Below are 26,404 nucleotides of genomic sequence, written 5' to 3' on the forward strand. Positions count from 1 at the left end.
GATTATAAAGTGAGAAATCCTCTTTCCAAATCTAAAATGCTATAATAAATATTCACTCTTCCTCATGCTACTGACCTACTAAAACCTCACTAATATGAGCTATTCATTATGAACAACTACCGGTCCCTAAAATATCTGCCAAAGGTGGAAAAGATCAAATTAAACTGCCAATGTTACACTTTGTTTCATAAGCTCCAACAACGATACCTCTGAGTCTCCAGCACTGCTCTCAGGTACAAAGGATTCTCCTTGGTCTTTAAGCTTCTGAGAAACAATTGTGAAAAAAATTCTAATGGCTCTCAGCTGTTGTACTTTAATTGTACAGAACACGAACCAAATCAAAACATAATACATTTCATTATCAGGTTGAAAAAAGAAGATAACACAAAGTTTCAAAGAATGAGAAAATTTCTGAGGTTCAAGACTCTTTATCTACCTATATTAAAATACTGGAGGACTAAAGTCTCTATTAAAAATAACAAAAACTTAGCATGCAAAGATGAAGGGTAGGGGATAAGACTATAAATAAGATAGTATATAACTGTGGAGGTGTTCACCAAATTCTGGAATGTGAGAAATATGAAAGTACATCTTAAAAATTCCACAAAGGAGGCATTTGGGGGGCAAGTATAAAAAAGAAGTCCTATTTTACATAGTGAATAATAAATTTATAGAACTTACTTTCTTATCTTGAAAACACAAATAGGTTTCAAAGAATTCACAACAAATAACTAAGAAAAGTTGAACTGAGGTCCATTCCTAATTCTTTGAGAGCCATACCTTGAAATGTTCTTTCCTTGGTTTTACTGTCAGGAAGACAATGCTGAACTAGGTGGAAATATGGACTAATCTGTCATTTGTTATGCTAGATTTCTTTCTACTAAGACCTATCACTAAAATTGTATTTGAAACTAGATTCAGGACGGATGTTAAAGTAGAAATATCAGTTTGGGGGGATAACAAAAACAAGCAGAAAGTTGAAGCTCTTTCAAATACATTATAATTGCAACTTCTCCAAAATGTTGTCTGTCTACACAAAAGGAACTGGTTGGAACTATGCTGAAGGAAAAACTATTCCGCCTCACCCAGAGAGCAACACATCCCACATTATTCCTTTCCTCAACTTGAAAAGAAAGGGTAAGGTGGGAGAATGGTGGCCCATCAATGCTGTATTTGTCCCTCAAGGTCCAGGGATATAACAACTGTCATGATCATCATGGCCTCCTAAGCCAAAACCGGTCACTATTTCCATTATTAGAGGGAAAAAATCTAAGGAACAACCACAAACAGGAGTAGAGTTTCTAAATGACATCTCTAACTACAAACTAAAAGCCTGTACAGCGATGTGATTTATCCACCTCTTCAGTCACAGTGGAGTTTCTTTCACAGTGGACTGCCTTTCTTTTCTTCCTTCTTCGTTTTTCCCACAAGTAACGGAGTTTGCGGTCTGCTAGGAAGACTTCTCTGGAGGAAGTCTTAACGTCTGCACAAAATTCACAGAGCACTAGAACTAATACCTAGAGGGTGCTCGGCCTCCATACTCCCCCAGGGCTGGGACGAAAATCACTTCCTAAGACTGGAAGAGTTCCCCGATGCTGCAAGAGGGTACAACTTCGTAGACTCACTCTTTCTACCTACTTTAGACCCGAGCTGCCTGCACACGCCGCTCACCTGTAGTACACAGCCAGGTGTCCTTCCTCGATCTTGTGGATGGAAGCGTAGAGAAGGACAACCACCAGACTCACCACTGCGGCCACCAGAACCCGGGCTTGAGTCATATTCATCCTTTTCCTCCTAGATGAGGGAGGAAAGGATCCCCAGCCCCGTGAATGACAGGCCCACCCCCCCAGTTTCCACCCTCCCTCGGGAGAGCTGGCGTCCTTCCGCAGGCCGAGCCGGGGAGTCCTGTGCCCCTCCTCACACAGCCTACTTCCCCTAGCCAACCCCTCAGCCCGAAGCGGGCCGTGAGCCGCCCCTACTCGGTGGGCGTCCTGACACCCCCTCTCTCAACGGCCGCTCCCCACCCTCGCACCCACCCAAACCCCGCGGAAGGCACTAACTGAGAAGGGTCCAGCCGTAGACTCCAGAGGGAGGCCGACCCTAAGGCCGCGCCTCACGGATCAGTGACGCATCGCCCCCGCCTGCACGTGCAGCCGCCTCCCCGGCCGCGCCAACCGCCGCCAACAGGCGGCCCCGCCCACTCGCCCGGCACTGCGGCTGCGCAGCCACGCACGCCGACGCAGCTCTCACCGCGCCACCAGAGAGACGGGGAGCAGGCAGGACAAAATTCTCCTGGCCTCCCGCCTTCGGAGGTACGGGAGCTCTTGTCTGCGTAATACTGGTTTCCTGCTCTGGAAGAGAAAGGAAGTCGGCCGACTGGAGTAAGCAGGGATGTAGAGGAAAGGAGATGGCGCCTGGGACGAGGGACTGGTCAGTTTGTTCTTGTGCAGAAACTCACTCCTGCACTCAGTGTGGTAGCTGTTTATTCATACTGTGTGACAAGCACGTGCTTCAGGCACGGATCCTGTGCGAATTCGGGAGCAATAGACCTGTTGCAAGAAAAGTATTGTGGAAGTTCAGAAGAGAAGGATACTCAATTTGACCACGTCTTTCAGTCATCAGGTATTTTTCTGAGCACCGATTAATGTGCCAGAATATTGATCCAGTGAGGGCTTCATAAAGGTCATCCCAAATAGGAACAGCACGTAAGAGTGGTGTGCGTGTGTGTGTTGGGGTGGGGGTGGGGGTCTCCAGGTAGGCTCAAAGAGCATTGCAACTTCCTTGAAGCCCATGTGATGGAAAGGATGTTATAGGCTACACCAGGCCCAGACTCTGAAAGGCTTGCATGCATTTTTTTCCGCAGGGAGAGGGAGCTGGATGACTGGAGAACAAAGACTTTTTTTTTTTTTTTTACCGGAGTCTTCTGTTAAGATATGGTTTGTGCCTACATTACCAAAACCAAAAAGGACAAAGTTAAAGAGTAGAGATGGGAATGAGATGGATGAATACAAGGGAAATAAAGGCAGTGTATTTAAAGTAGGTTGGGCAGTAATCCTGTAAACCTTGAAAGGCTAGTGGGACCACAACTGGACAAGGGAGATTAGCATAGCAGGGCTCTGTAACCTTGAGCAGGGAATTATGGGAAAACAGTACTTTAGGGCCAGTGAGTCTGCAAAATGGCTTAGAGTGGAAACAGATTGGAGGCAGAGAAGCCAAGTGGTTAAGAAACTGCAGGCCCAAGGTTACAAAGGTAGTAACTGGAAATGTGAAGTCCTAAGTAAGACTTCAAGTCTTCATTAAAGCAAGCCCTCTCAGGCCACTCTGCCCTGTCCCTTCAATAAATGCACTTAACTGTATTGTTCATAGGACTTTTATTACCTACAAATATCTGGGACCTTGTCTGCTCCAGATAAATTATATTAGTAAAACTTAGCTATTTTACTTCCAGAAAGCAAAAAGAAGGAAAAACAACTTGTTCCAGCCCATTTTCTAGATGGATTCTCTTCGTTTTTCATAATACTGCTGGAATTAAAGAATGAAATGTATACAATTCACAATTGCCATTCAACTATGAAAAGGTGTGACCCAATAAAAAATAGAGTATAAAAAACAAGTCTTAGGTGATCTCTCACTATAACCTGTTCTGACTCACAGTATCTGCCCGTATCCCCCCAGCCATACCATAAAATGGCCACACCCTATAACAGATCTTTTATCAGTTATTACAGTGATATATAGAAAATATGCAGTCATCTAAACAAATCCTTTCAACAATCACTTCAACGTTTGGATGGTTTGCAATGTTCAGACTCCCAGATAAGCATTCTTCTTGTACTGCCTTTAACTGTTTCTGATCTTGCCATCTAGCTGTCTTCCAAGCAACAGGTACCCAATACGTGTTTTATTGATTAAAACCTTCTAGAACTAGAGAAGCAAGAGATAACTGCCTATTAAAATAGCTGACAGTCAGAATTTCCATATTTAGAGAAACAGTAGTACCAGATAACTAAAAAGTTAGGAGGGGACAGCCCCAAGATTTCAAACTAGATTTCCATGATGGAAAATGACACTACTAGCAAAATGAGGATGGGGTGACTAAGACCTCAGTTTATAGAGCAAGATATGAGCATGGTTTTTAGACATGGAAAGTGGTGACAGGACATCTCAGGAGAAAAAGACTATATTAAGAGAAGCTACCCAATGCTGTTTTTACTATAAGTCCTGTTTAATTCCTAAGGAAAGTACACTGAAGGTCCATTATGTTATTCTGTGCTCCAGTTCCACTTCATGGAATTCAAACATTCTATCGTAATCTGATTATAATGAATAGAGATTCTAAAAGTAATTTAAAAATCATTTAATACACAAAGTGGAAAACTGTCTAGAATATAAAAGCATTTCACATTTTTTAAAAAACACATAATACATTCTAAATTACTTATTTAACAGATGATAGATCCACAGTCCTTTATCTGAAACCCTTAGGGCAAGATGTTTCAGAATTATGAAATTTTCAGATTTTAGAAAGGTAATTCAGTATATATATCATACTACATAAACACCCAGGAGGGTCTGTGTCAGTCCCCCCCCCCCCGCAATAATCAAATACGTTAATATTTCCACAGCAAAGTAAATGAATATTCACACTAAATGGGATAAGTAGATTCAGTGTCAGTTCAGATTAGATTTGCAAGCAAATGAGTTTTGTTACCAAGCTTTTGAAAGACCTTGCTTTCAGAGCTTTTTAGACTTTTGGAGTTACAGATAAAGGAGTGCAGATCTTTATAAATTTGTAGAACAAGACATAAAAAATGCATTAAACAAATGACCCATTTTTACAAGTCGAAAACAAGTTTCCAAACACATTATAAATTAACAGGCATCTTCTTGATATTATTAAATGTACATCTTAAATACATATATACATAGCACATTTAACAAGATTTGTGAGAATCAACTCATATTAAACGTACAGATGCACAATTCCTTCTGTAGGAAAGGGATACTGTCAAATGTGCAGTGGGATTAAACTCCTTATGTTGCCAGGAAGAGCATTTCTGAATGCAACACAAGGAGGTAGAGTTTATTCTTCATGAAGTATAGTTTTACTTGAAAGTAGTCTCTTCCACAGAAACAGGCAAACAACTTTTACTTAGAACACATACGTTAGTTGAGGTTTTGTTTTCAATATAGTAATACAGATATTACTTTTGGCCTTATGCCCAAAAGTTAAATAGTAAAAGATGTTTTTAGTCGGTTAAGTGTTGTATCACGTTTGAAGACAAATGGATTGCCATGATGTGCTTAAGTAGCTATCATACTTAAAGTCCACTGACATAAAATTCTGTCTGTTCAGATGTTAAAATTTCCTAAAGTCAAAATACTGTGCTTGTAAAATCATGCATATTTTCTGATCATAGCCATTTCTTCCATTTGCTGGTATCTGAAGAATGGTTTCATGGGAGAAAAACAAATTTCCAACACGTGCTCCATAGGTTTGGGGACAGTGAATAAGTAGCAAGTCATTCTGTTAACCATCTCCAATCAAGATTCTAAAACCAGGCATGAAAAAGTTACAGTTAGATGTTGACTATAAGCAGTAGGTTTATGGGTGTTACTTTTTGCAAGTTTTCCGTGTGTTTGGACATTTTATAATCAAAAGTTAAAAAAATCAAAAGTGTAAGTTACAATTAGAGAGTTTAGTTTTACCTTCTTTCCTGCCAATTAAAAAAGTATTTCAAAGAGTTTTCATAAATATTTGAAGTAAATAATTAATGAAAGGAAATACAAACAGTTGACCTTGAGACTAACTGTAGTAAAGTTAATTCAGTAAACATTTTATTGTGGTTTCTCTGAGTTTTAACAAATCAGTAATTCACAGTAACCAAATCTTCTTAATACTTCTAATTACAACTGTATCAACATTATTCATTTTGCATACTATAGTTACTATATTTGAATTATAGTACAAATCCTGTCCCATCTTATTGGAGAAAATTGATTGCTGAACCAAAAAGGTACAAACCATTCAATTTCAGTGGTCACATTGCAAAAAAAAGTTCACCCGTCATTTAATTTGACGAAATATGCTACTGTTGAAGATTACTGATGACATAATCCTAGTATATCCATGAGTAATATCCGTAAGTAAGAGAAGATAGGGATTTGAGGTCGAGGATATAATGCAAATGTTCTTTATCTTTCTTCTGAGTTCTTCTCTTCCCCATATGCATCCCAAATGCCAGATGAGGCTAGCATGGAAAGTTAAAACCCTTTGCACCCAACAAAACCTAAAACACCCATATCCATATAAAACTTACCATCATACTATTGCCCTGTTCCTCATTTACTTCATGAATAATAGTGCTTAAATGGCCAAGACAGTTCAAATTTTCTTCTATCATTTGTGCTATAGTCTCCCTGTATGATGAAAAAACAAAGCCTTTTCAAATGCAGCAAAGAGGCATATGTATTTCCTCTACCTTCTGGTCTTCAGGGTCAGGATGATCACTGCCCTTTCCGCAGCCCTGCAAGCCAGCACCCCAGTGCAGCTGATTCCTATAGTCTTCAGTTTCCTCCTCCCTCCCACCCAGAGGCAGAGTCCTACTTGTTAATCCAAGCTGTTGCCTCTGCCCAGCTCAAATGATAAGAAGTCCACTAGAAGTCCAATCTCATTTTCCTCTGAAACAAAAGCGGCACTCCCATACAACATTTCCCGCACGGAAAATGCTTGCTGGGAGGTGGGGGAGATAATTATAGCACAGATACATGAAAAATCTCTTTTTGTTTCTGGACTATTTCCCTTTCCTTATAAGTAGTAGAAACATCAGTATGCTTATTTCAGAGACACAAATGTAGGGGTGAAGAGAAAAAAGTACAATCTGGTCTGCAAAGATGAGGGAAGGTGAAAACTCTGGTTGGAAACTACAGATGACAGCAATGAAAAAGAAAACAAGCAAGCTGATTCCTGAGGACAGCAGAAGAAAATAGCATCACAGGGGAGCTCCCCAGAACCAACAAGTATCCCTGGAAGTTTGTATTTGAAGGAAATCCTGATTCTAGTTTCCACCTTCCCCACTTCCCTCTGCCATATGGCCTCTATCCTTTACCTTTTACCAACCCTCTGTCTCTACTTACTAAAATCAGTTCTAGGCCATGGACGGTAGCCACTATAAGCTTAGAACTAAATTCAAATTTAGCTTGTATTCAAAAGATGGAAAAATTGAGGCCAACAGATTCCAATCCTTGGCGGTTAAGTACTATGTGTACATTATAATTGAAATCAATTTTACTTTGTAACATATTCCTACTGGAAAACATATTTAAAATTCCTGTCTGACATGCTTTTGCTAACAACCACAACCTCAAATTAGAAATTACCTGTATAGAGGTGACATTTGCAACCATTAACATCCCCTAACAAACTTAAATGCCTTTAATAAAAGCAAAAAGGTTAGTAATGTATTAAATTTTATTTGCTTCAACTCTGATTAATGGAATATTTCCTAAAGTCAATTAAATTACAGCCTGTGCTGTACCTGTGGATGTATTACATTGGGCCAAATCTCTAATGACCCCAAGATATACCCTGTAACTTGCTTTCTTTAAAAAAAATAAAATACCTGATATCAGCTTTCCTTCCTGCCATGTGCTTTTCTCTCATAAAAGTAGAGTACAGAATGTGCAACTGCATGACCTCCTGAGCAGTGATGTACATGGGCTGCACTTCTGCAAAACTAATTATGGGCAGAGTTTCCAGGTAATGCTGGTGCTGCTGTAGAGGCCTCCATGAGTTGTGAAAAAAGCGACAATACACAAGCTAGCAAAGAGCCACTGGCTCTGGATACGGCACATCTTATGCTGAGAAAAATAACAGAAATGGATAGTCATTCAGCTTTTACCAGAAGAGTAGGAATTAATAAAAGAAAATATAGGGCTTCAAACTTGAGTTCTTATTTGCAAAACGGACTTAAGGCATTGAAAAAAGTCTGATTTTAGAAATACTAAGTTATAAAATAGAGTAGATTAAACTCAGTCATTCTTTAGAGGGGTGATGATCAAGGACCCCAAAATGATAAATGCAAAAGAGCATAATTTCTGACATAAATGGTTATGGAAGAAATAGCTTGGGTAAAAGAACTGATAAGCCAGTAACAGAGAAAGAACTTAGAACTTGGATTGAGCTAAATAAATAACATTTGCTGATACTTACTTCCCAGGCACTTCACATACATCTAATTGAATTTTCACAGCAGTTCCCATTTAACAGGTGAGGAAATGTGAACATTAAAAGAATCAAGTTAAGGGCGCCTGGGTGGCTCAGTTGGTTAAGCGACTGCCTTCGGCTCAGGTCATGATCCTGGAGTCCCAGGATCGAGTCCCACATCGGGCTCCCTGCTCAGCAGGGAGTCTGCTTCTCCCTCTGACCCTCCTCCCTCTCATGCTCTCTGTCTCTCATTCTCTCTCTCGCAAATAAATAAAATCTTAAAAAAAAAAAAAAATCATCTTTAAAAAAAAAAAAAGTTAATTTGCACAAGGTTATTACAAAGTGACAGTCAGGATTCAACCCTGGTCAATAAAGCACTGAAGACTATGTCTTAACCATTACGCTCTACCTCATTCCCACCACTGCTCTTGAAAACAACTATCTATTGTTGCAAAGTGAACCCACCCATCTTGAGGAGTTACCACGCATGACAGAGGATGTTCACGTTCTGTTGAAGTTGGGGGAAACCATGCTGATGCCTGAGGGGTTACTGCACCTTCTAGACTGGATACTACAAGGGACCGGGCAGAACTCTGTGTCTGAAGGGGAAAAAAGTAAGTAAAAAAATTATAGGCAAGCATCACCATTGATTCATACAATTTCCTACAACATTCCTAAGATTTACACTTCTACCACTACTTATATACACAACCAGAATATTTCTGTACAAAACTGTCCTGTTCTTGACCCCTTTCTTGACTAAAATGGAATTTATCTGCCCTTCTCATTCCACTTTAGTTGGAGGAAAAAAACCCAGTTGAACAAGGAGTTAGTTTTATTAACTGGTCAAGCACATCTACCCCCAAATTGGGTTGGGATACCACAGTGGTCTAGGGCTGGAAGGAGTAGATAAATATGAGACCAGAGAGAAGAGAAATAATGAAGGATGATCATGAAATCCTGCATCTGAATTGCTAGTGAAACACCAAGCAAAGAACATGTGCATCAACCTAACACAAAATGCACACATCTTTAAAAGGACCCAGGTCATACTGATAAAAAAATCCCTTTTGCAGGAAATACCAGCAAATCAATGTCACATTAAAAGTTGGGGTGCCTGGGTGGCTCAGTCGGTTAAGCATCTGCCTTCAGCTCAGGTCGTGATCCCAGTCCTGGGATCAAGCCCTGCGTGGGGCTCCCTGCTCAGCAGGGCGCCTGCTTCTCCCTCTCCCTCTGCCACTCCCCCTGCTTGTGCTCTCTCTCTCTGTCAAAAAAATAAAATCTTTACATTAAAAAAAAATAATTCATTAAAAGTTACTTACACAGGCAATTTTAAGGAGATGCCATATTTCTTTCTGTCTCTTTCCCTGCATAAACATGACAGTATTGTCAGCTTCTTTGATGTTACTGAGGGCCATTTCCACCTTGGGCAGTAGATCAATAATCTTCTGCTTACAGCCCAATAACTTGCTGGAGAGATGAAATCAGCGTCAGATAATTACACATCTCCCCCAAGACTGTACACAATACTCCCACACCCAGCTGGGAAAATGAACTACAATCAGCACCAGATTTAGAGACTGATCTCCACAGTGATGCACACAAATAGGACACCTAAATGCACACAACTGGGGTCAAGCTACCCAAAGTATCGCCAGATATCTTCCTAGGTCTAGTATATTTACCAATAAGGGATATTATACTTTGAAAGGAACATGATAAAAGTACCCTGGCTTCTCAGTAGGAAATAAAACAATTTTTCTACCTCAGATGACCAAACAGCTCCTTGAGAACCCGGTCCTGACTCTGAACAGTATGTACAATGATCTTCACCATTTCCGTGCTGTCACTGTAGGAGTGATCTATAAAAGATCTCAGTCAGTGGGTATAACTTCTCTTCTGCATGAATATATCAGCCTCCAAATAAGAAATTCCTAAAAATCTAGAACTAGTTTTAATTAATAAACATCTCCATTTAAACTTAAAATTGGATTAAAATTTTAAGATTATATAATATATAAACAATTATATATCTAAAAACAAAGTACATGTGTTTGTGTGTATATAATACATATATATATTTATCACTATATCTTCACAGAACTTAGTTGCCTGTTTTGAGAAGAATAGGTTTACCCATCTTTAACCCATATTAACCCAAATCCCAGATACATATGCAGCTTTCTGTCTGAAAGATCAATTTTTCTTGGATGATTAATAACATTTATTTAAAAACAGTAGGACAGGGGCGCCTGGGTGGCTCAGTCAGGTAAGTGTCAGCCTTCGGCTCAGGTCATGATCTGAGAGCCCTGGGGTCGAGCCCCACGTCCGGCTCCCTGCTCAGCAAGGAACCTGCTTCTCCCTCTCTGCCGTTCCTCCTACTTGTGCTCTGTGTGTGTGTGTGTGAATAAATAAATAAAATCTTAAAAAAAAAAACAGTAGGACAATTCATCAAACTTTCACTGGTTCAAAAGGAGGCCCTCGCCCCATCTAGGTTGCTTGGAATTTCATGTTTATCCATCTGTTTACAGCCCATGAAAACTCTGAAAAAAGCTGACAGACTTAAGACAAATCTGATGCACTAATAAAAGGACCCGCAGACACCCTGAAAGTTCAGTTTGAGGGTACTGTGATATTATAAACTGGAAGCTGACAAATGTTCTCAAATAGAATGTGTGTGGAAACAGTGAGTTCGTTCTACAGTTTATAGGAGATGTACCTCAATTAAAAAAACAAACAAAAAACAGGGTTTCTGGGTGGCTTAGTCGGTTGAGTGTCTGACTCTTGATTTCGGCTCAGGTCATGACCTCAGGGTCATGAGATCGAACCCTGTGTCTGGCTCCACGCTGAGTGTGGAGCCTGCTTAAGATTCTCTCCCTTTCCCTTTGTCCAGCTTACGCTACCTCTCCCTCTCTCTCAAAAAAAAAAACAACAAAAAAACAAAAACAAAAAAGCATTGTTATATTTTAAAAAGTAGTATTTAAAGTTTTTAAAACTAGAAGACTGCTCAAAGATCATGCTGGTTATTTCCTTGGACAATAATCTCAAATGCAAAAATATTATTTGCTATTACCTACTTAACACTTCTCATTTAACCCTCGTAAAAGTCCTGTGAGATGGCTACTATTATTACCCACATTTTACTATGAAAGGGGTATCAAAAAAGGTTTTTAAAAAGTTCAGTGTCCTTTGTTATTACTGCAAAGACCTCTCCCCCATAGCTCAAGTTTATTCCCCACACATGTCCCTCTTTGTCTCTCTCTTATTAACAACCAGATACAGAGATTCCAAACAGGCTCCTCTCCCAACAGCACTCCTTCCTAAATCCCATAGACCAGGAAAGCTTCCCCATATAACTAGGTCATTTAGATGGTCAGAGACCTCAGAACATTCACCTTCTCCAGCATACAAAATGAAGAAAGTTGTTTTTCACCATTTTTAGCTTAACAAGAGTCTCAAGTCAACTCTAAGCTAGAAAAGACACCAGAGACCATGTATCAACTATGATTACATAAGCTCCAACAATAGACAAAACTTCTTGTTACAACTAGTTTGTCACTCAAGGTAATGATCAAAAGAAGCTACCCAGACAGGAAATTTCTTTCTAGGCTCTATGATATGCTAGTATGCTGACAGGGCTACTACAAAGTTTTTATAAAAATAATCCAGGGGTGCCTGGCTGGCTCAGTCGTTGGAGTGTGCAACTCTTGATCTCAGGGTTGTGAGTTTGAGCTCCACATTGGGTGTGGAGATTACTTAAAATCCTTAATAATAATAATAATAATAATTAGGAGGAGGGGGAGGAGAGGAGGAAGAGGCGACAACAACAAACAAATGCTATCACTGACTACAGGAAGTTAATTTGACTGAGCCAATGGATGGAATTTTGTGTATCTTTATCTGCAATACCCAATTCATTGGCCAGAAGACTGGGAGTAATGAACATTGATTAAAGGGAAAAAAAGAATTAGACTTGCTCTACTGAAATCTTAAGTTTCAATTATTTTATTCTAACCATAACTTCTATCACTTATATCACTTTCTGCAAAATCCTAAGCCTGGATCAGTCTAACCATCTGCTCTGTCAGTTCCTTCAGGCAAGCCACCAAACACCACCAGCAAAAAAACTATACTACCATTTCCTCTGTTGTCACTACTACTTAACAGGTTTTCACTTCTGCTCTGGATTCTTAATAAATGTTCCGGGTCAGCAACATCTTCCACTGCACACACCAGCTTCTAAAAATCTTTAGCGTACTCTTTAAATCTATGTAGTCATCACCTCTTCTGTTCCATCACCTCTTCTGTTAAGTTAACCCCACTTCTTACTTCAGGATGGGAGGCCACAACAGTAAGAGCCTCACCTTCCAACCCCTACACCCACAAAAGTGTTAGTATCCACACCGTCAATCCCTCTAATATCAGTGGAAGCAAGCCTAATTGAGTCAGCCTCTCAAGCTTGTTTAGGGACCTCCCTCTTCACAGGCTTTTGGCCCCAAGCACATAAATATGCTCAAGTCTACCTTCTGAAGATTGACCTCCCCTGATTCTACATCACTTAGCTCCTCACCTCTTTTCTTTCCTTAACAGCAAAGCTTCTGAAAAGAATAGCCTAGATAAGCAGTTCTCAAACTTACTGGTCTCAGGATCCCTATACACTCAAAAATTCTTGTTTAAAAATATTTATTTAAAAATAACAAAAAAATGGGCGCCTGGGTGGCTCAGTCGGTTGAGCGACTGCCTTCGGCTCAGGTCATGATCCTGGAGTCCCGGGATCGAGTCCCGCGTCGGGCTCCCTGCTCGGCGGGGAGTCTGCTTCTCCCTCTGACCCTTTCATGCTCTATCTCATTCTCTCTCTCAAATAAATAAATAAAATCTTTAATAAAAAAATAAAAAATAACAAAAATAACAAAAAACTCACTACCTGTTAACACATTTTTATTAAAAATAACTATTTTCCAAAAAATGTTAGTGAGAAAACTGGCCTTGTTTTACATTTTCCAAGTCTTTTTAATATCACCACTGATCTCATCAAAAAAGTTTAAGTACTGAGAAGCTGACAAATTTCAGTTGATGGATACAAGTTTTCCTAAATTCTATTTTTTTTGCCTGAAATATGGAATTTTATCTTTGCCAACATTGGTTTTTTTCCCCCTTAAAGTGACAGTCATGCTTCATTAACTTTTTTTTTTTTTTTAAAGATTTTATTTATTTATTTGACAGAGACACAGCGAGAGAGGGAACACAAGCAGGGGGAGTGGGAGAGGGAGAAGCAGGCTTCCCGCGGAGCAGGGAGCCCGATGTGGGGCTCAATCCCAGGACCCTGGGATCATGACCTGAGCCGAAGGCAGATGCTTAACGACTGAGCCACCCAGGTGCCCCCATGCTTCATTAACTTTTGAGAAGACACCTGCCACAGTGGCTTTCCTGAGAAAAACAGCAGACTTCAGTATGGAGCAGAAGTGCTCTAGGGGCACTTCCCATTTCATCACACAGAATATTGAAAAGACATGTACCCAAGGGTTGAGATTTAAATAGAATTCTTATTACTTTATCAAGGACATACTTAAATGAAACTTTTTTTTAACTGTGAATGCATAGTGGTGAAAAGTATATGACTACTTGCATAGTTTGGTACTAGTGCCATGATCCATGCTAAGTAAGGTATAAGCTGTTTACCTACCAATGCTTTCACAGCATCAGTGAAAATGTCAACATAGTGAAAAAGGCAAATGTCTTAGGGTTATGAAAATAGTTTTGTCCTCATTGATCCTCAGAGGTTCATAAACCACGATTTGGGAACTGCTGGTCTAGACTGACTTCTCTATTTCTTCCTGTCTCATTCCTCCCTCAGCCTCCTATAATCTGAGTTCTATTCCCAAAAGGCCATATTTTGCCAAGATCAACAATGATGTCCAAACTGCTAGTTGAATGAATATTTACATCATCATTTTTATTACCCACACCTCTGAAGCATTTTACCCGACTGATCACTTTCTTCTTGAAACTCTCTCTGTCCTGTTCCTATCATATCATTCCTTCTATATATTCTGGTCATTTCTCATCTTCTCTGCTGGCTCTTCTGCTTCTAGCCATTTCTTAAATGTTGGTATTCTCTGGGATTCCATCCTTGACTTCCTTACTCAACCTACTTTTTCAAGATGATCACTTTACTCTTATGGCTGATCATTCTCAAATAGCTAAATATCTAGCCCCATATTCTCTACTAAATCCATATACATATGTACATGTGTATATATGTATGGGTGTTTATATATACATGCATACATATACAATACCTACATATATATATTTAATACTGTTCATTAGACATCTCTACTTGAATATCCCACTGACACCTTAACATCAACATGTACAAAAATGAATTCATCTTTTCCCATCAGGTCTGCCATCCTTTCTATACTTCCCATTATGGTGAGTGGTCCTACTGACTATGCACCCAGCTGCCATAGCCAGAATCTTGGGAGGTATCATGACTCCCTACTCCAGCTCCAGCCATCCATATTCAATCCATCACCCAACACTATCAGGTCTACCTCCTAAATGTCTCTCTCACCCTTACCCTCCTCTCTCCCCATCTCCACAGTTCAGGCTCTCTGCCTTAACTCATGGCCCACCCTATACTGAGTTATGATTATTTCAACAGCCTTATAACCAATGCCTGTCTTCAATCTAGCCACACTTTAATCCACTATGTGCACTGCTACCAACGCTGTATTTATGAAATGCTAATCTGGTCATACCATTCCCCTGCTTAAAATTTTTTAAGGTATCTCTTTGCCATCATGATGAAATCCAAACTCTACCATAACATACCAGATCATTTATGATCCAGCCACATCTGATCCAGCCTCTCTCTCCCAAAACTCTACAATCCAGTCACTGCATTTCCTCAAACATGCTAAGTGTTACACATACGTGTCTTTACTGACTATACTTGTATATCCAAGAGCCCAGCTCCTTTCACCTAGCTACTGCTACTTATCCTTTAAGGCTTACCTCAGATGTCATCTCCTGCAAGAAATCTCTAACCATCCCTGACCCCAGGCAGGGTTAGGTGCCTATTTATATGTACCTCATAAATGTCTGTAGGAATAAACTTAACAAATTCCACTCCAATAAAAACCGATGTAGAGGAGATCACATTATTTGTTAAGATAGACTTTCATATGGATGGATATTAATTTGCATACGTTTGTAAATTTTAAAGTATAAAACACGTCTTTTGTTTTACTTATTTATTGGTAATTTAGGTATATATACCAAATTAAGGCACAGGCTTCACCTTTATTTCTTCCATAACCCATCAGAACAAATCAATTTTTAACAGAAGGATAATATCTTGCAGATACATAATACTTTATACTTCTCAAGGCATTTTCACAAACACCCTCTCACATACATTGCTACACACACTCACTGAGTTAGGAAAGCTGGGTTTCAGCCCCATTTTACAGAAGAGGAAAATGAGTTACAAGAAAATTAGGTACTTGGTCAGTAAGCTACCCAATCTAGAATCCAAGCCTTCCAATTACCACTCCAATGCTCTTGTCAACAGACCATGTTCTGTATTCAGCAAATGTTCAACAGGAATTGTTTTGCCAGTGAAATAAGCAGTAACCAGGTGCAGATGAAGGCATAATTTTCAAAGTACACTGCTTTGGCCTCGCACATGGGCCTTCCCTCTGATCATTCCACACCTGAATCCATCGTATCAAATTCTTTCCAACCTCTCTAATATTAAGCAGCACTTATTTTTTCCATCTTTCCACACATTTTCTTGCTTCCTCTTCCTCTTCCTTGAGTTCCTTTTTTCTCTTTCATTCCTTCCTTTCACTTCCCTTTAAAAAGTTTTCTATCCCAATTTTCTTGTTACTTTCCTTCCTAATCTCTCAAATTCTCACCAACTTAAAAGCCATACCATAAACAGCTCTATGGCAATACCAAAACTGGAATTTATTCTGCAGCTTGTTTTAAAATCCAATCCCCTGTATTTGTTAAGTTTGTGATGGTTTCCTAAAATGCCTTTGTGTACAGTGATAAGTGTCTTACCTGAAGGTCTGTGCTTTAACTGCTTATACAGATCAATGGCACGCTGTTCCCTATGAAAGAGAAAACATGCTTCCAAAAGTGAAGATAATTCAATGACTAATAATTAACAACTTGAAATGAACAATATTATTTGAATAGAGTATAAACCTATTTTAAAGCAAGTACATATTGCCAATGAACATTTTACAGAGCATTTCACCGAGTAATAAGCAAGATCTAAAAATGCAAAGTTTAGGTGCACCTGGCTGGCTCAGTCAGTAAAGCATGCAACTCTTGATCTTGGGGTCATGAGTTCAAGCCCCACGCTGGGTGTAGACATTACTTAAAAATAAAATCTTTTTTAAAAAGTTTAAAAAATAAATAAAAATGCAAAGTTTAATATACTTCATATCTGCTCTGATCTACCATTACATATTCAACATCCCTGTATCAGAAACACTTAAATGGGCAAAGATGAAGGCCTGTGATTAGGGAAAAAAATCTGAAATTTCTATCCAGGTTCACTTAGGAAGTTAACCTCATTTAGGGCATTTAATGGACAATAACTTGGGCCAGAACTATGGTAAATAGGACAATAGTTTGTAACTTAGAATACTTGAAAATTTATAACACTCACATGAAAAGATGCTTTGATTAAAAAAGCAAAGGTCATCCCTGAAGTTATTTCCAAAATTTCTGTGACTAAGAAAAACTTCCTTTTAAAATATGATGGCAATATATTTGAAGAAAGAAAAACTATAGAAAAGAACAGATACAGGCTTAATCTGCCAGATATAAACAGAAAGAACCACCTGAGACAAAAAATTATAGACACCAATACCAGCAACACAAGACTTCCTTACTTACAGAGATTCCATTAAGTCTGCCTGACGTCTTCCATAAGGGCTCTTCTGCAGCTCCATGATTTCAGTGTGCAGGGACATGATCTGATCCTCTAGGTAACCAATGACACCCACCTAAAATATGATGAAACACAAAAGAAATGACAGGCTCACCACCACACAAAACAGAAAAGAACTCAAGAGAATGACTTGCTACAACAGTAGGGGAACTAAATGATTTAATATGAAACACTGATTTTGTCCAAGCTTTTTTATCCTTCAGATTCCGACAATCTTTCATGGAAAGACAGACTTAATACCTATGCTTCTCTCTTTTCTCTTCTGACAACAGTAAACTACTAGCATTTGCTTTCTCCTCCTGAGAAGCAAAAAGATAGAGGTGTCACTAACAAGAGAGAAAAAGTGGCCACCAAAACCACTGCATCTCAGTTCTATGATTTTCACTGCCTCTTGTTCCCAACTGCCTTGAATAAGAATGCAGAAAGATAAAGATAATGAGTTTCCTACCCAAGGATATCAACTGCCTTACACATGTCCCTGGGGTAAGCACTAGCATCCAGGAGAGTAACAATTTAGTGGGACCATGGAAAGATGTAACAGCTGAGGAAGGAATATGCCTCCTAGAGAATGAGCTAAAACTAGCATGACCATATATATAATTTATTGTCCAAACAAGCATAATTTTGAGAGTGAAAGGGAGTACTATTGATAATTATGGCAAGGCAGGTATAAAGTAGGACCATTTCAGGTAACCAAGATGTATAGCTATCCTATCTAAACCACTCATAAAAATAACAGCAATAACTACCATTTATTATTTACTCCCATTTAATCTGCATAACCCTACTAAAAAGGGTAAGTCCACATAATAGAATATGGAAACTGAAGGTTTTTTTAATTCATTTATTTGAAAGAGAGAGCGAGCACAGGCCGGGGGAGCGGCAGAGGGAGAGGGAGAAGCAGGCTCCCCACTGAGCAGGGAGCCCGATGCAGGGCTCGATCCCAGGACCCCGGGATCATGATCTGAGCCAAAGGCAGACACTTCACCAACTGAGCCACCCAGACACCCCTAGAAACTGAAGTTTAGTGAGGTTTCAGTTTTATCTCATTTGCCCAAAGCCCTTATTTTTATCAGCTATGGTACACAAAGCATCTACTAGATTTTTTCTGATATTCAGGAATAACATGAAAAATATTCTACATACCAAAACCAAAGACAATTTCTAAAAGAGACCTCAGGAATTAATAAGCATATAGAATGAACTAGTGATCTTACCTCAGCATAGTGGATAGCCTTTTCTTCCATTTCCTTCCATGCTTTTAACATTTTTTCTGAGGCTAAAAAAAAAGTCTTAATTGGTTATCTCAGAAATAGGCATAGCTTTAATTACTGATCTATCCACCTCCTTGCCATATCAACATCAGAAATGGTGTTATAGGTTGAACTGTCCCCCAAAAAGGTATGTTGAAGTCTTAATTCAGTACCTCAGAATGTGACCTTATTTGGAAATAGGATTGCTGCAGATGCAATTAGCTAAATTAAGAGTAGGGTTGATTAATCCAGTATGACTAATATCCTTATAAGAAGAGATCAGAGACCCAGGCATAAGAAGGGAGAGCTCTATTTTGATAACAGAGGCAGAGATTACAGTGCTGCAGCTGCAATCCAAGGAGCCAAGGACTGTTGGCAAACCATGAGAAGCTAGGAAGAAGCAAGGAAGTATTCTTCCCCATAGCTTTCAGGGGGATCATGACCCTGCCAACACCCTGATTTTGGATTTTCAGCCTTTGGAACTGTGAGACGGTAAATTTCTGTGGTTTTAAGCCATCCAGTTTATAGTAACTTGTTATGGCACCCCTAAGAAACCAATATAAATGGTTTTCTCTTAAAAATGACAAAAAGAAAAATACATGAATGTGATTTTTTAAAAAATCAAACACTATAAAAGGATATAAAAAGAAAAGACTCTCTCTTCCTCCTCTCCACTCTAAGGATCTTACTGTTAATCATTTGTTCCATACACACATACCCTTTTTTTTTTTTAAAGATTTTATTATTTATTTATTTGAGACAGAAAGAATGAGAGACAGACAGCATGAGAGGGAGGAGGGTCAGAGGGAGAAGCAGACTCCCTGCCGAGCAGGGAGCCCAATGCAGGACTCGATCCCGGGACTCCAGGATCATGACCCGAGCCAAAGGCAGTCGCTTAACCAACTGAGCCACCCAGGCGCCCACACACATACCCTTTTCCCTCACAAGTGAGACCATCTTTATATGCTTTTCTTTCTTTGCTTGCTTCCCCAACTTAAAACATCACTGCTATTAAAGACCCAAGTGATCTTCTAAGATCAGTATACAGGTCTATGCCATTCTTTTTTAACACTTGTATAAAATATACAACTGACTAGTCAAAGATAATTTGGTGAAATAATTATAGTGTTTTGTCACTCACCAGAATGCCTATTATACACAAATAGAAATAAAACATCAATCATAGAACCAGCTCCAGTGGGTAAACTTATTCACCCAATTGGACACTGCTGATCATTTATTCAGCACCTATACTTGCTCAAGTATACAAACAGGACTTGTTTCCCAAAAAAGAATTTGTTTTATGACAGAAAACAGAAATATTGGCAGTGACCCCTTCAGCATCTTACATTTCCTTAATACCTTTGAAGGGAGAGAGCTTGGAGTCAAATACTGAGAAGCTGGAGGCTGTGTAATATATTAAAAAAAAAAAAAAAAAGGGACTCCACAGTAGGTGGTTTGGGGGGGAAACTCCTGGAATTATTTGTGTTATTATTTACAGAAAGATAAGTAGTTTAAGATTTCCCTGGTTAAGGAGTCACCCCAATACAGGCTTTGTATCTATTTTTTTAAAAAGATTTATTTAGGGCGCCTGGGTGGCTCAGTCGTTGAGCGTCTGCCTTCGGCTCAGGTCATGATCCCAGAGTCCTGGGATCGAGCCCAGCGTCGGGCTCTCTGCTCGGCGGAAAGCCTGCTTCTCCCTCTCCCACTCCCCCTGCTTGTGTTCCCTCTCTTGCTGTGTCTGTCTCTGTCAAATAAATAAATAAAATCTTTAAAAAAAATAAAAAATAAAAATAAATAAAAAGATTTATTTATTTATTTGAGAGAGAGAGAGAGAGCGAGCGTGTACGGGGGGAGGGGCAGAGGGAGAGGGAGAGAAAGTCTTAAGCAGACTCCATGCTGAGCATGGAGCCCATTGTGGGGCTCAATCTCAGGACCCCAAGATCATAACCTGAGCCAAAACCAAGAGTTGGACACTTAACCAACTGCGCCACCCAGGCACCCCAAGACTTTGTATCTATCTTAAAAATGAGGCTTGAGGGGCTTCTGGGTGTCTCAGTCGTTAGGTGTCTGCCTTCGGCTTGGGTCGTGGTCCCAGGGTCCTGGGATCGAGCCCCACATCGGGCTCCCTGCTCTGCAGGAAGCCTGCTTCTCCTTCTCCCACTCCCCCTGCTTGTGTTCCCTCTCGTTACGTCTCTATCAAATAAATAAATAAAATTTAAAAAAAAATGAGGCTTGAAAATCAAAAGTTCTTAAATTGCTTTTGAATTTTTCTGGAGCTAAACAATTTTAGTCCAATTATAGTCCAATTGTGGGAAAGTAAAGTTAACGAAAGGTTAAAGGAGCTACTATTCATTACAAACACTGTTTATGATGACTTGAGGCAACCTGTCTCTTGTTCTAATGTGAATATAAGTAAAACAATGGGCTCTGAGGCAAGAAGGCAAAGTAGCAGACAGCTTCAAGAGATTCAACACTTCTTTCAAACATGTTACCCGAACACTCACATATCCCGTAAGTCATCTGCTCACTGTATCTTTCCAAGTCAAGCTGAATGCTTTTGTGGAAAAACTCCAATTTAGCTTTCAGTTGCTGAGATGCTGAGATCAAAGTGTTCTTCATTTTTGTCAAGTTAGCATTGTATCTAAGAAGACTTAACCTAAACCACAGCCAAAAAAAAAAATCAGTATTTCAGAAACACTGGACAAAAATTTAATAGCTTGAATTGCCATAAATCCAAAGCCTAAGTTTCTATTATCAATCTGAGAAATAGTTAATCTCTAGAATCTAATCTCTAAAGACTCCCTGCCTGTGATATTCTAAGATAACACAATCTTCTTATACCAGGACCTTTCAGGAAATACTCTCAAACTATTGCAACTGGATGGTTTCAGACCATTAGTAGGAATTCTGTAAGTCTGGTCAGAATATTACACTTCAGATTAGCCCAATATTTCAGTATTGCATGGAATACTGATTAGTGAAAACAGCAAGATTAATTCTTGAGCATTAATGCACATGACATTGCACCTATAAACAACAGAATCCACTTACATTGCTGCTCTTTGTCCCTGAAAGAGCCTGCTGTAGTCTTCTTTTAGCCCAGACACATAGTGTACTGCTTCAGCCCATACTTTACGCAGCTGTATAATTGGAAGCTGTATTTTGCTGTCCCGTACTTTATGTAAAAAGATGGAAAAAAGAGGAGGGAAGTTACTTTTTAAAATTTTAGAGTTTGTCTATCATTCTTTCTGATTTCCTGTCCATACAAATATCATTCCCATAGATTCTAGAACCTGATGCTAGAAAGAATAAATTCTTACTGTTTAATTCAGTTCAATATATATTTACTGACCACCTGCAATACACAAGCCCTATTCCAGGTATGAGGGGAAATAAAAATGAATAATCACTATATAATCACAAAGCTCGCAATTATTCCTATATCTTTTTTTTTTTTCCTTGCATCTAACAGGGAATACTCCCTTTTTTCTCCATAAATCCGAATTCTTTATTTCTTTCAAGTTCTAAATGAAGTCCCATGTCCTCCACAATCTTTCCATCATCTTTCCTGCCTTTGAATAATAAATTTCATCTCCTGGACTACCAACCCAACTTGAGAAAAACATATAGGGTAAATAGCAATTTAGTAAAATATGCTTTCTTCAATGCCAGATATATAAAATTATTTATTGATGGTTATCTCTTGCCCTTAGTAAAGGGAATGCTACTTTCACCCATGGGAGGGGCGCCTGGGTGATGCAGTTGGTTGGGTGTCTGCCTTGGGCTCAGGTCATGATCTGGGAGTTCCAGGATTGAGCCCCACGCTGGGATCCCTGCTCAGCGGGGCGTCTGCTTCTTCCTCTGCCCCTCCCCCTGCTCATGCTCTCTCCCTCTCACTCTCAAATAAATTAAGTAAAAAAATAAAACTATGGCAGATATACGTTAAGTTCATTGAAATTCCATTTTAACGTTATGAAATTCTCCAAGATTGAGAGATTCGTCCTATCCTTTAAGGTGGCAATTATAGTCTCCGTTATTATTTTCCAATGAAAACATTCAGAGAAATGATACTACACTGGGTTAATACTGAAAAATCACATTATCTGAAGCAGACTTAAAAAAAATAAAACCATATATCTGGAAAAATCTTTATCTCCCCTAATAATTGTCTCAAGTAACCTTTCTTCTATTCTTATATACCCATTCTTACTCCTGAGACTTCCTACAACAAACAAAAAAACCCCAAACCAAACAAAAACAAAATAACCCAGACACTTTAAAGAAAAAGAGTCTAGGGGAGGGGAGTCTTTTCACACACACACACAAATCATATATTTTAAAAAATAAAAGGGCCTAAGAAATGATACTCCAGTATCAAGAAGCACTCCTAGTGTCCAGATTTTGGTTTCTAACACTACTCTCCAAATAAAGCAACCAGGGCTCCTTGGAGAAATGGCTGATCCTAGGACTGGGGCAAGAAATGCACAAGATAGACCTGGAACATGTTTTGGTGCCAGAAAGGAAGTGCTAAAAAAAAAAAAATTGAAAAACCCTAATTGATGGCACAAATAAAAGGGGCAGAGAAAGCCAAATGAAAGAGCTCCTAGTGACCAAAGATGCAACAATTTGAAGAACAAAATAGTCTTGGGTTATAATCAGAGTATAAGATAAATATCCATGTATCCATATTGATAGAATAAATGATTGAATAAATTAATAAATGGGAGAGAAGAGACAAATGTCACATGCAAAAGAATTCCAAATAAATTATGTACTATATCCTTAAAGGAGGGGGAGCATAACTCCCCATTCCTTGGGTTCTACATAGTGACTTCCTTCAAAAGAGTACAGTATGGAACGGGGGGGAAGAGACTAAACTTTAAGGTGGAGAAACCTGAGAGACACTACTTCAGCCAGGTGATCCAAGGTCATCACCAAGAGTCATAAATCACACTGGAAGTATGTACTCTTCATATAATGTGATGAAAATGACACTTTGCTTCTGTGATCTTTCTCTCAAAACCCTAATCCTACTCTAATCAAGAGGGGAAAAAAAAAATCAAACTGCAACAGAGGAACATCCTAAAAAATACTTGACCAGTACTCCTCAAAGCTGTCAAGGTGATCAAAAACAAGGAAAAGTCTGAGAAACTGTCACAGCCAAGAGGAGCCTAAAGAGACAAGACAACTACATGTAATGTGATGTCCTGGAGGAGATCCTGGAACAGAAAAAGGACACCAGATAAAAACTAAGGAAAAATGAATAAAGTATGGGCTTTACCTAATAATTACATATTGGTTCTTTACTTGTAACAAATGTACTATACAATATAAGATGTTAACAACTGGGGAAACAATATGTGTTGGGAAGGGGAATAACATGAGAACTTTGTACTATCTATTCAATTCTGCTGTAAATTTAAAACTGTTGTTAAAAAAACTAACAAAAAGGTAACAGAGGAAAGATTACATATTTTTAGCCCTATGCCCAGTTTTGTTCTTGATTTTACAATATTATGCTTGATTTTAGTTTTGGGTATACAGAAATTGATCACTTCTTCCAAAGAAAGTAATTTTCACAGGATAAATGAAAACATTTGAACATTAAGCAGTATTCATATGATAAAATGAAATACATGAACATACTTAAATAATGAAGGAACAACTAGAAAGTAGGCTTAATTAATAGTGGAGATCCATTCTTCTGCAAGAGCCCTATCCTGTGGAAAGTAAGTCTTCTTCCAAATGAGGATCTAGAGGTGACTTGAAATCTACCATTTCACCTTCCAAACTATATAAATTCATTTTTCACCACACTTAAAAACCCAAAGTATGAGATATAGAACAGAAACACCAAAAGACCATTTCTACTAACCATATTGAGTCAAAATTATATTATTTCAGGTTTAAACCTCAGTCAGTAAATGAGCTATACTTACCAATATAATTTACACAGTCAGATAAACTTCTGGAAGCAAATGGTCCTTCATATACAGTCTTACTTTTATCGAACAAATACACCATATAGCTATCACAGCCTCTCTGAAAAAGAAACAATTAAAAAAAAAATCCTTGAAAATACTAGGTTCTCTAAGTACTTAAACACACATTTCCTAATGTGAAATGCAAATGAATAATGTCAATGTTTATCAGCTACACCTTACAGATTTAAGGTCTAGATTACTATTTAGGAAAAATAAATAACTGTAGTATGGGCTAAAGTGAAAACAATCACCAGACCCAAAAGGACAAAAGCAAAAAGTCATAACAACATATATCCATATAATGGGAATATTCAGTAATCAAAAGGAATGAAGTTCTGATACATGCTAGGACATGAATGAACCTCCAAAACATAATGCTAAATGAAAGAAGTCAGACACAAGAGACTACAGACTGTATGATTTCACTTATACGAAGTGTTTAGAAAAGGCAAATTATAGAGATAGAAAGTAAATTAGTAGTTGCCTGAAGTGAACAGAATGGAGATTAAGAGTCAGTGGACATGAAGGATCTTATTGATATGGAAATTTCTTAAAACTGATTTATAGCAATGGCTGCACAATTAGGCAAATTTACTAAAAAAAAAATCATTGAATTGTACACATGAAATGGGTAAATTACATGATATATAAAATTTGCCTCAATAAAGTAAAACGATGACAAGAACAACAAGAGTCATGAGCACAATATTTTACCATCCATCTATCCTCTGGCAGGATCTACGACACTGCTGGTCTAATTTCAAGGTTCTAGGCTTTAAGTACAAAAGGGGAAAAAAAGAAAGGGGAGAAAACTGGCACCAAAGAGAAAGTCACACAAAGTTTAAAACATATCTTGTTCACCTTGCAAAGCAATGATAAGAGTAATGAATAGGATAAAATTAAAGTAAGAATTGTAAGGTGTGCACCACCCCCCCCAAGGAGATTCCGACTAAGCATCAAAAAAATGCAGGCCATGCAATCCCTTTATGCTAAAAGATTTCTTATACTCTAGGTATATTAGAATTCTCTTACGACTCCATCTAGAACACATTGAGAGGCTGGTTTCCGAGGATCCAGAGAAATTCCTGTCTCTGAAAGAAGCTCTTGAGAACCAGTATTTATTCCAGTTTCACGCTCAATACGAGACTGTAGTGAATGAAGACTTTCATCAGGTGGTAACAAAAAAGAAATTATCTTTGCAGAAGTCATATTTAGGATGTGTACTATCTGTATAAATAAGAAAAAAATGATTATTGATCATTTACTACATAAAAGATTCACTGCTAGATACTAAAGGGAATATGAGCAAAAGGCATTATCTCTATACTAAACAAGGTTCAATCATTTTCCAAAATGAGATCTCCTTCCATAATTATGAAAACTGAACAGTAGAGTTTACTTTCCTATAGCAGATGTTAGATCCAAAGAATAAAGTTTCAAAATTATAGGGATGTACAAAATCTAGAGATGAAAACCCCAATTTTAAAAGGCAACACTTAGGGGTGCCTGGGTGGCTCAGTCAGTTAATCATCCAACTCTTGATTTCAGCTCCAGTCATGATCTCAGGGTTGTGAGATCAAGCCCTGCATGGAGCCTGCTTGGGATTCTCTCTCCCTCTCTAAAAAAAATTAATTAATTTTAAAAAATTTAAAAAATAAAAAATAAAAAATAAAAAATAAAAAGGCAACACTTATTTATTCTCAGAAACTTATCGTAGACCTGGAAGGAAATATTCACATTTATGAAGTCCCTAATAGATGCCAACCACAGAGTTAAGTGCTTTCACATAACATCCTGTTAATTACATCTTCTAAGCTCCATTTTGGCAGAGAGAAACCAGAGCCCTGAGAAGTCTTTTGAAAACAACATGATTTTAAATCCTCTTCCTTCTATTGTCCTTAGATAAGCCATACAAATACCTATGTTTCTCCAGTGCATTATATTGACTAGTATATGCAAATGATTAAAATATTTTTCTTTAAAT

The 26,404-nt window shown here is 38.5% G+C and overlaps 1 protein-coding gene across 1 annotated transcript; it reads right to left on the reverse strand.

Annotated features, from left to right (window-relative positions):
- Nucleotides 1-4,342: 4,342 nt before the first annotated feature.
- Nucleotides 4,343-25,668, reverse strand: CHUK (component of inhibitor of nuclear factor kappa B kinase complex). The gene is made up of 12 exons (XM_006741144.3): nucleotides 25,453-25,668; nucleotides 24,376-24,478; nucleotides 21,488-21,611; nucleotides 20,941-21,092; nucleotides 18,398-18,459; nucleotides 17,126-17,235; nucleotides 16,280-16,329; nucleotides 9,972-10,068; nucleotides 9,529-9,676; nucleotides 8,672-8,805; nucleotides 6,321-6,420; nucleotides 4,343-5,552 (listed from the first exon to the last, which is right to left on the reverse strand). The coding sequence occupies exons 1-12, from the start codon at nucleotides 25,627-25,629 to the stop codon at nucleotides 5,523-5,525; spliced, it is 1,287 nt and encodes a 428-aa protein (XP_006741207.2). The 5' UTR covers nucleotides 25,630-25,668; the 3' UTR covers nucleotides 4,343-5,522.
- Between the last annotated feature and the right edge of the window lie 736 nt (nucleotides 25,669-26,404).

Source organism: Leptonychotes weddellii, chromosome 6 (genome assembly GCF_054177405.1).
Source record: "Leptonychotes weddellii isolate Sample4059 chromosome 6, ASM5417740v2, whole genome shotgun sequence".
Lineage (NCBI taxonomy): Eukaryota > Metazoa > Chordata > Mammalia > Carnivora > Phocidae > Leptonychotes > Leptonychotes weddellii.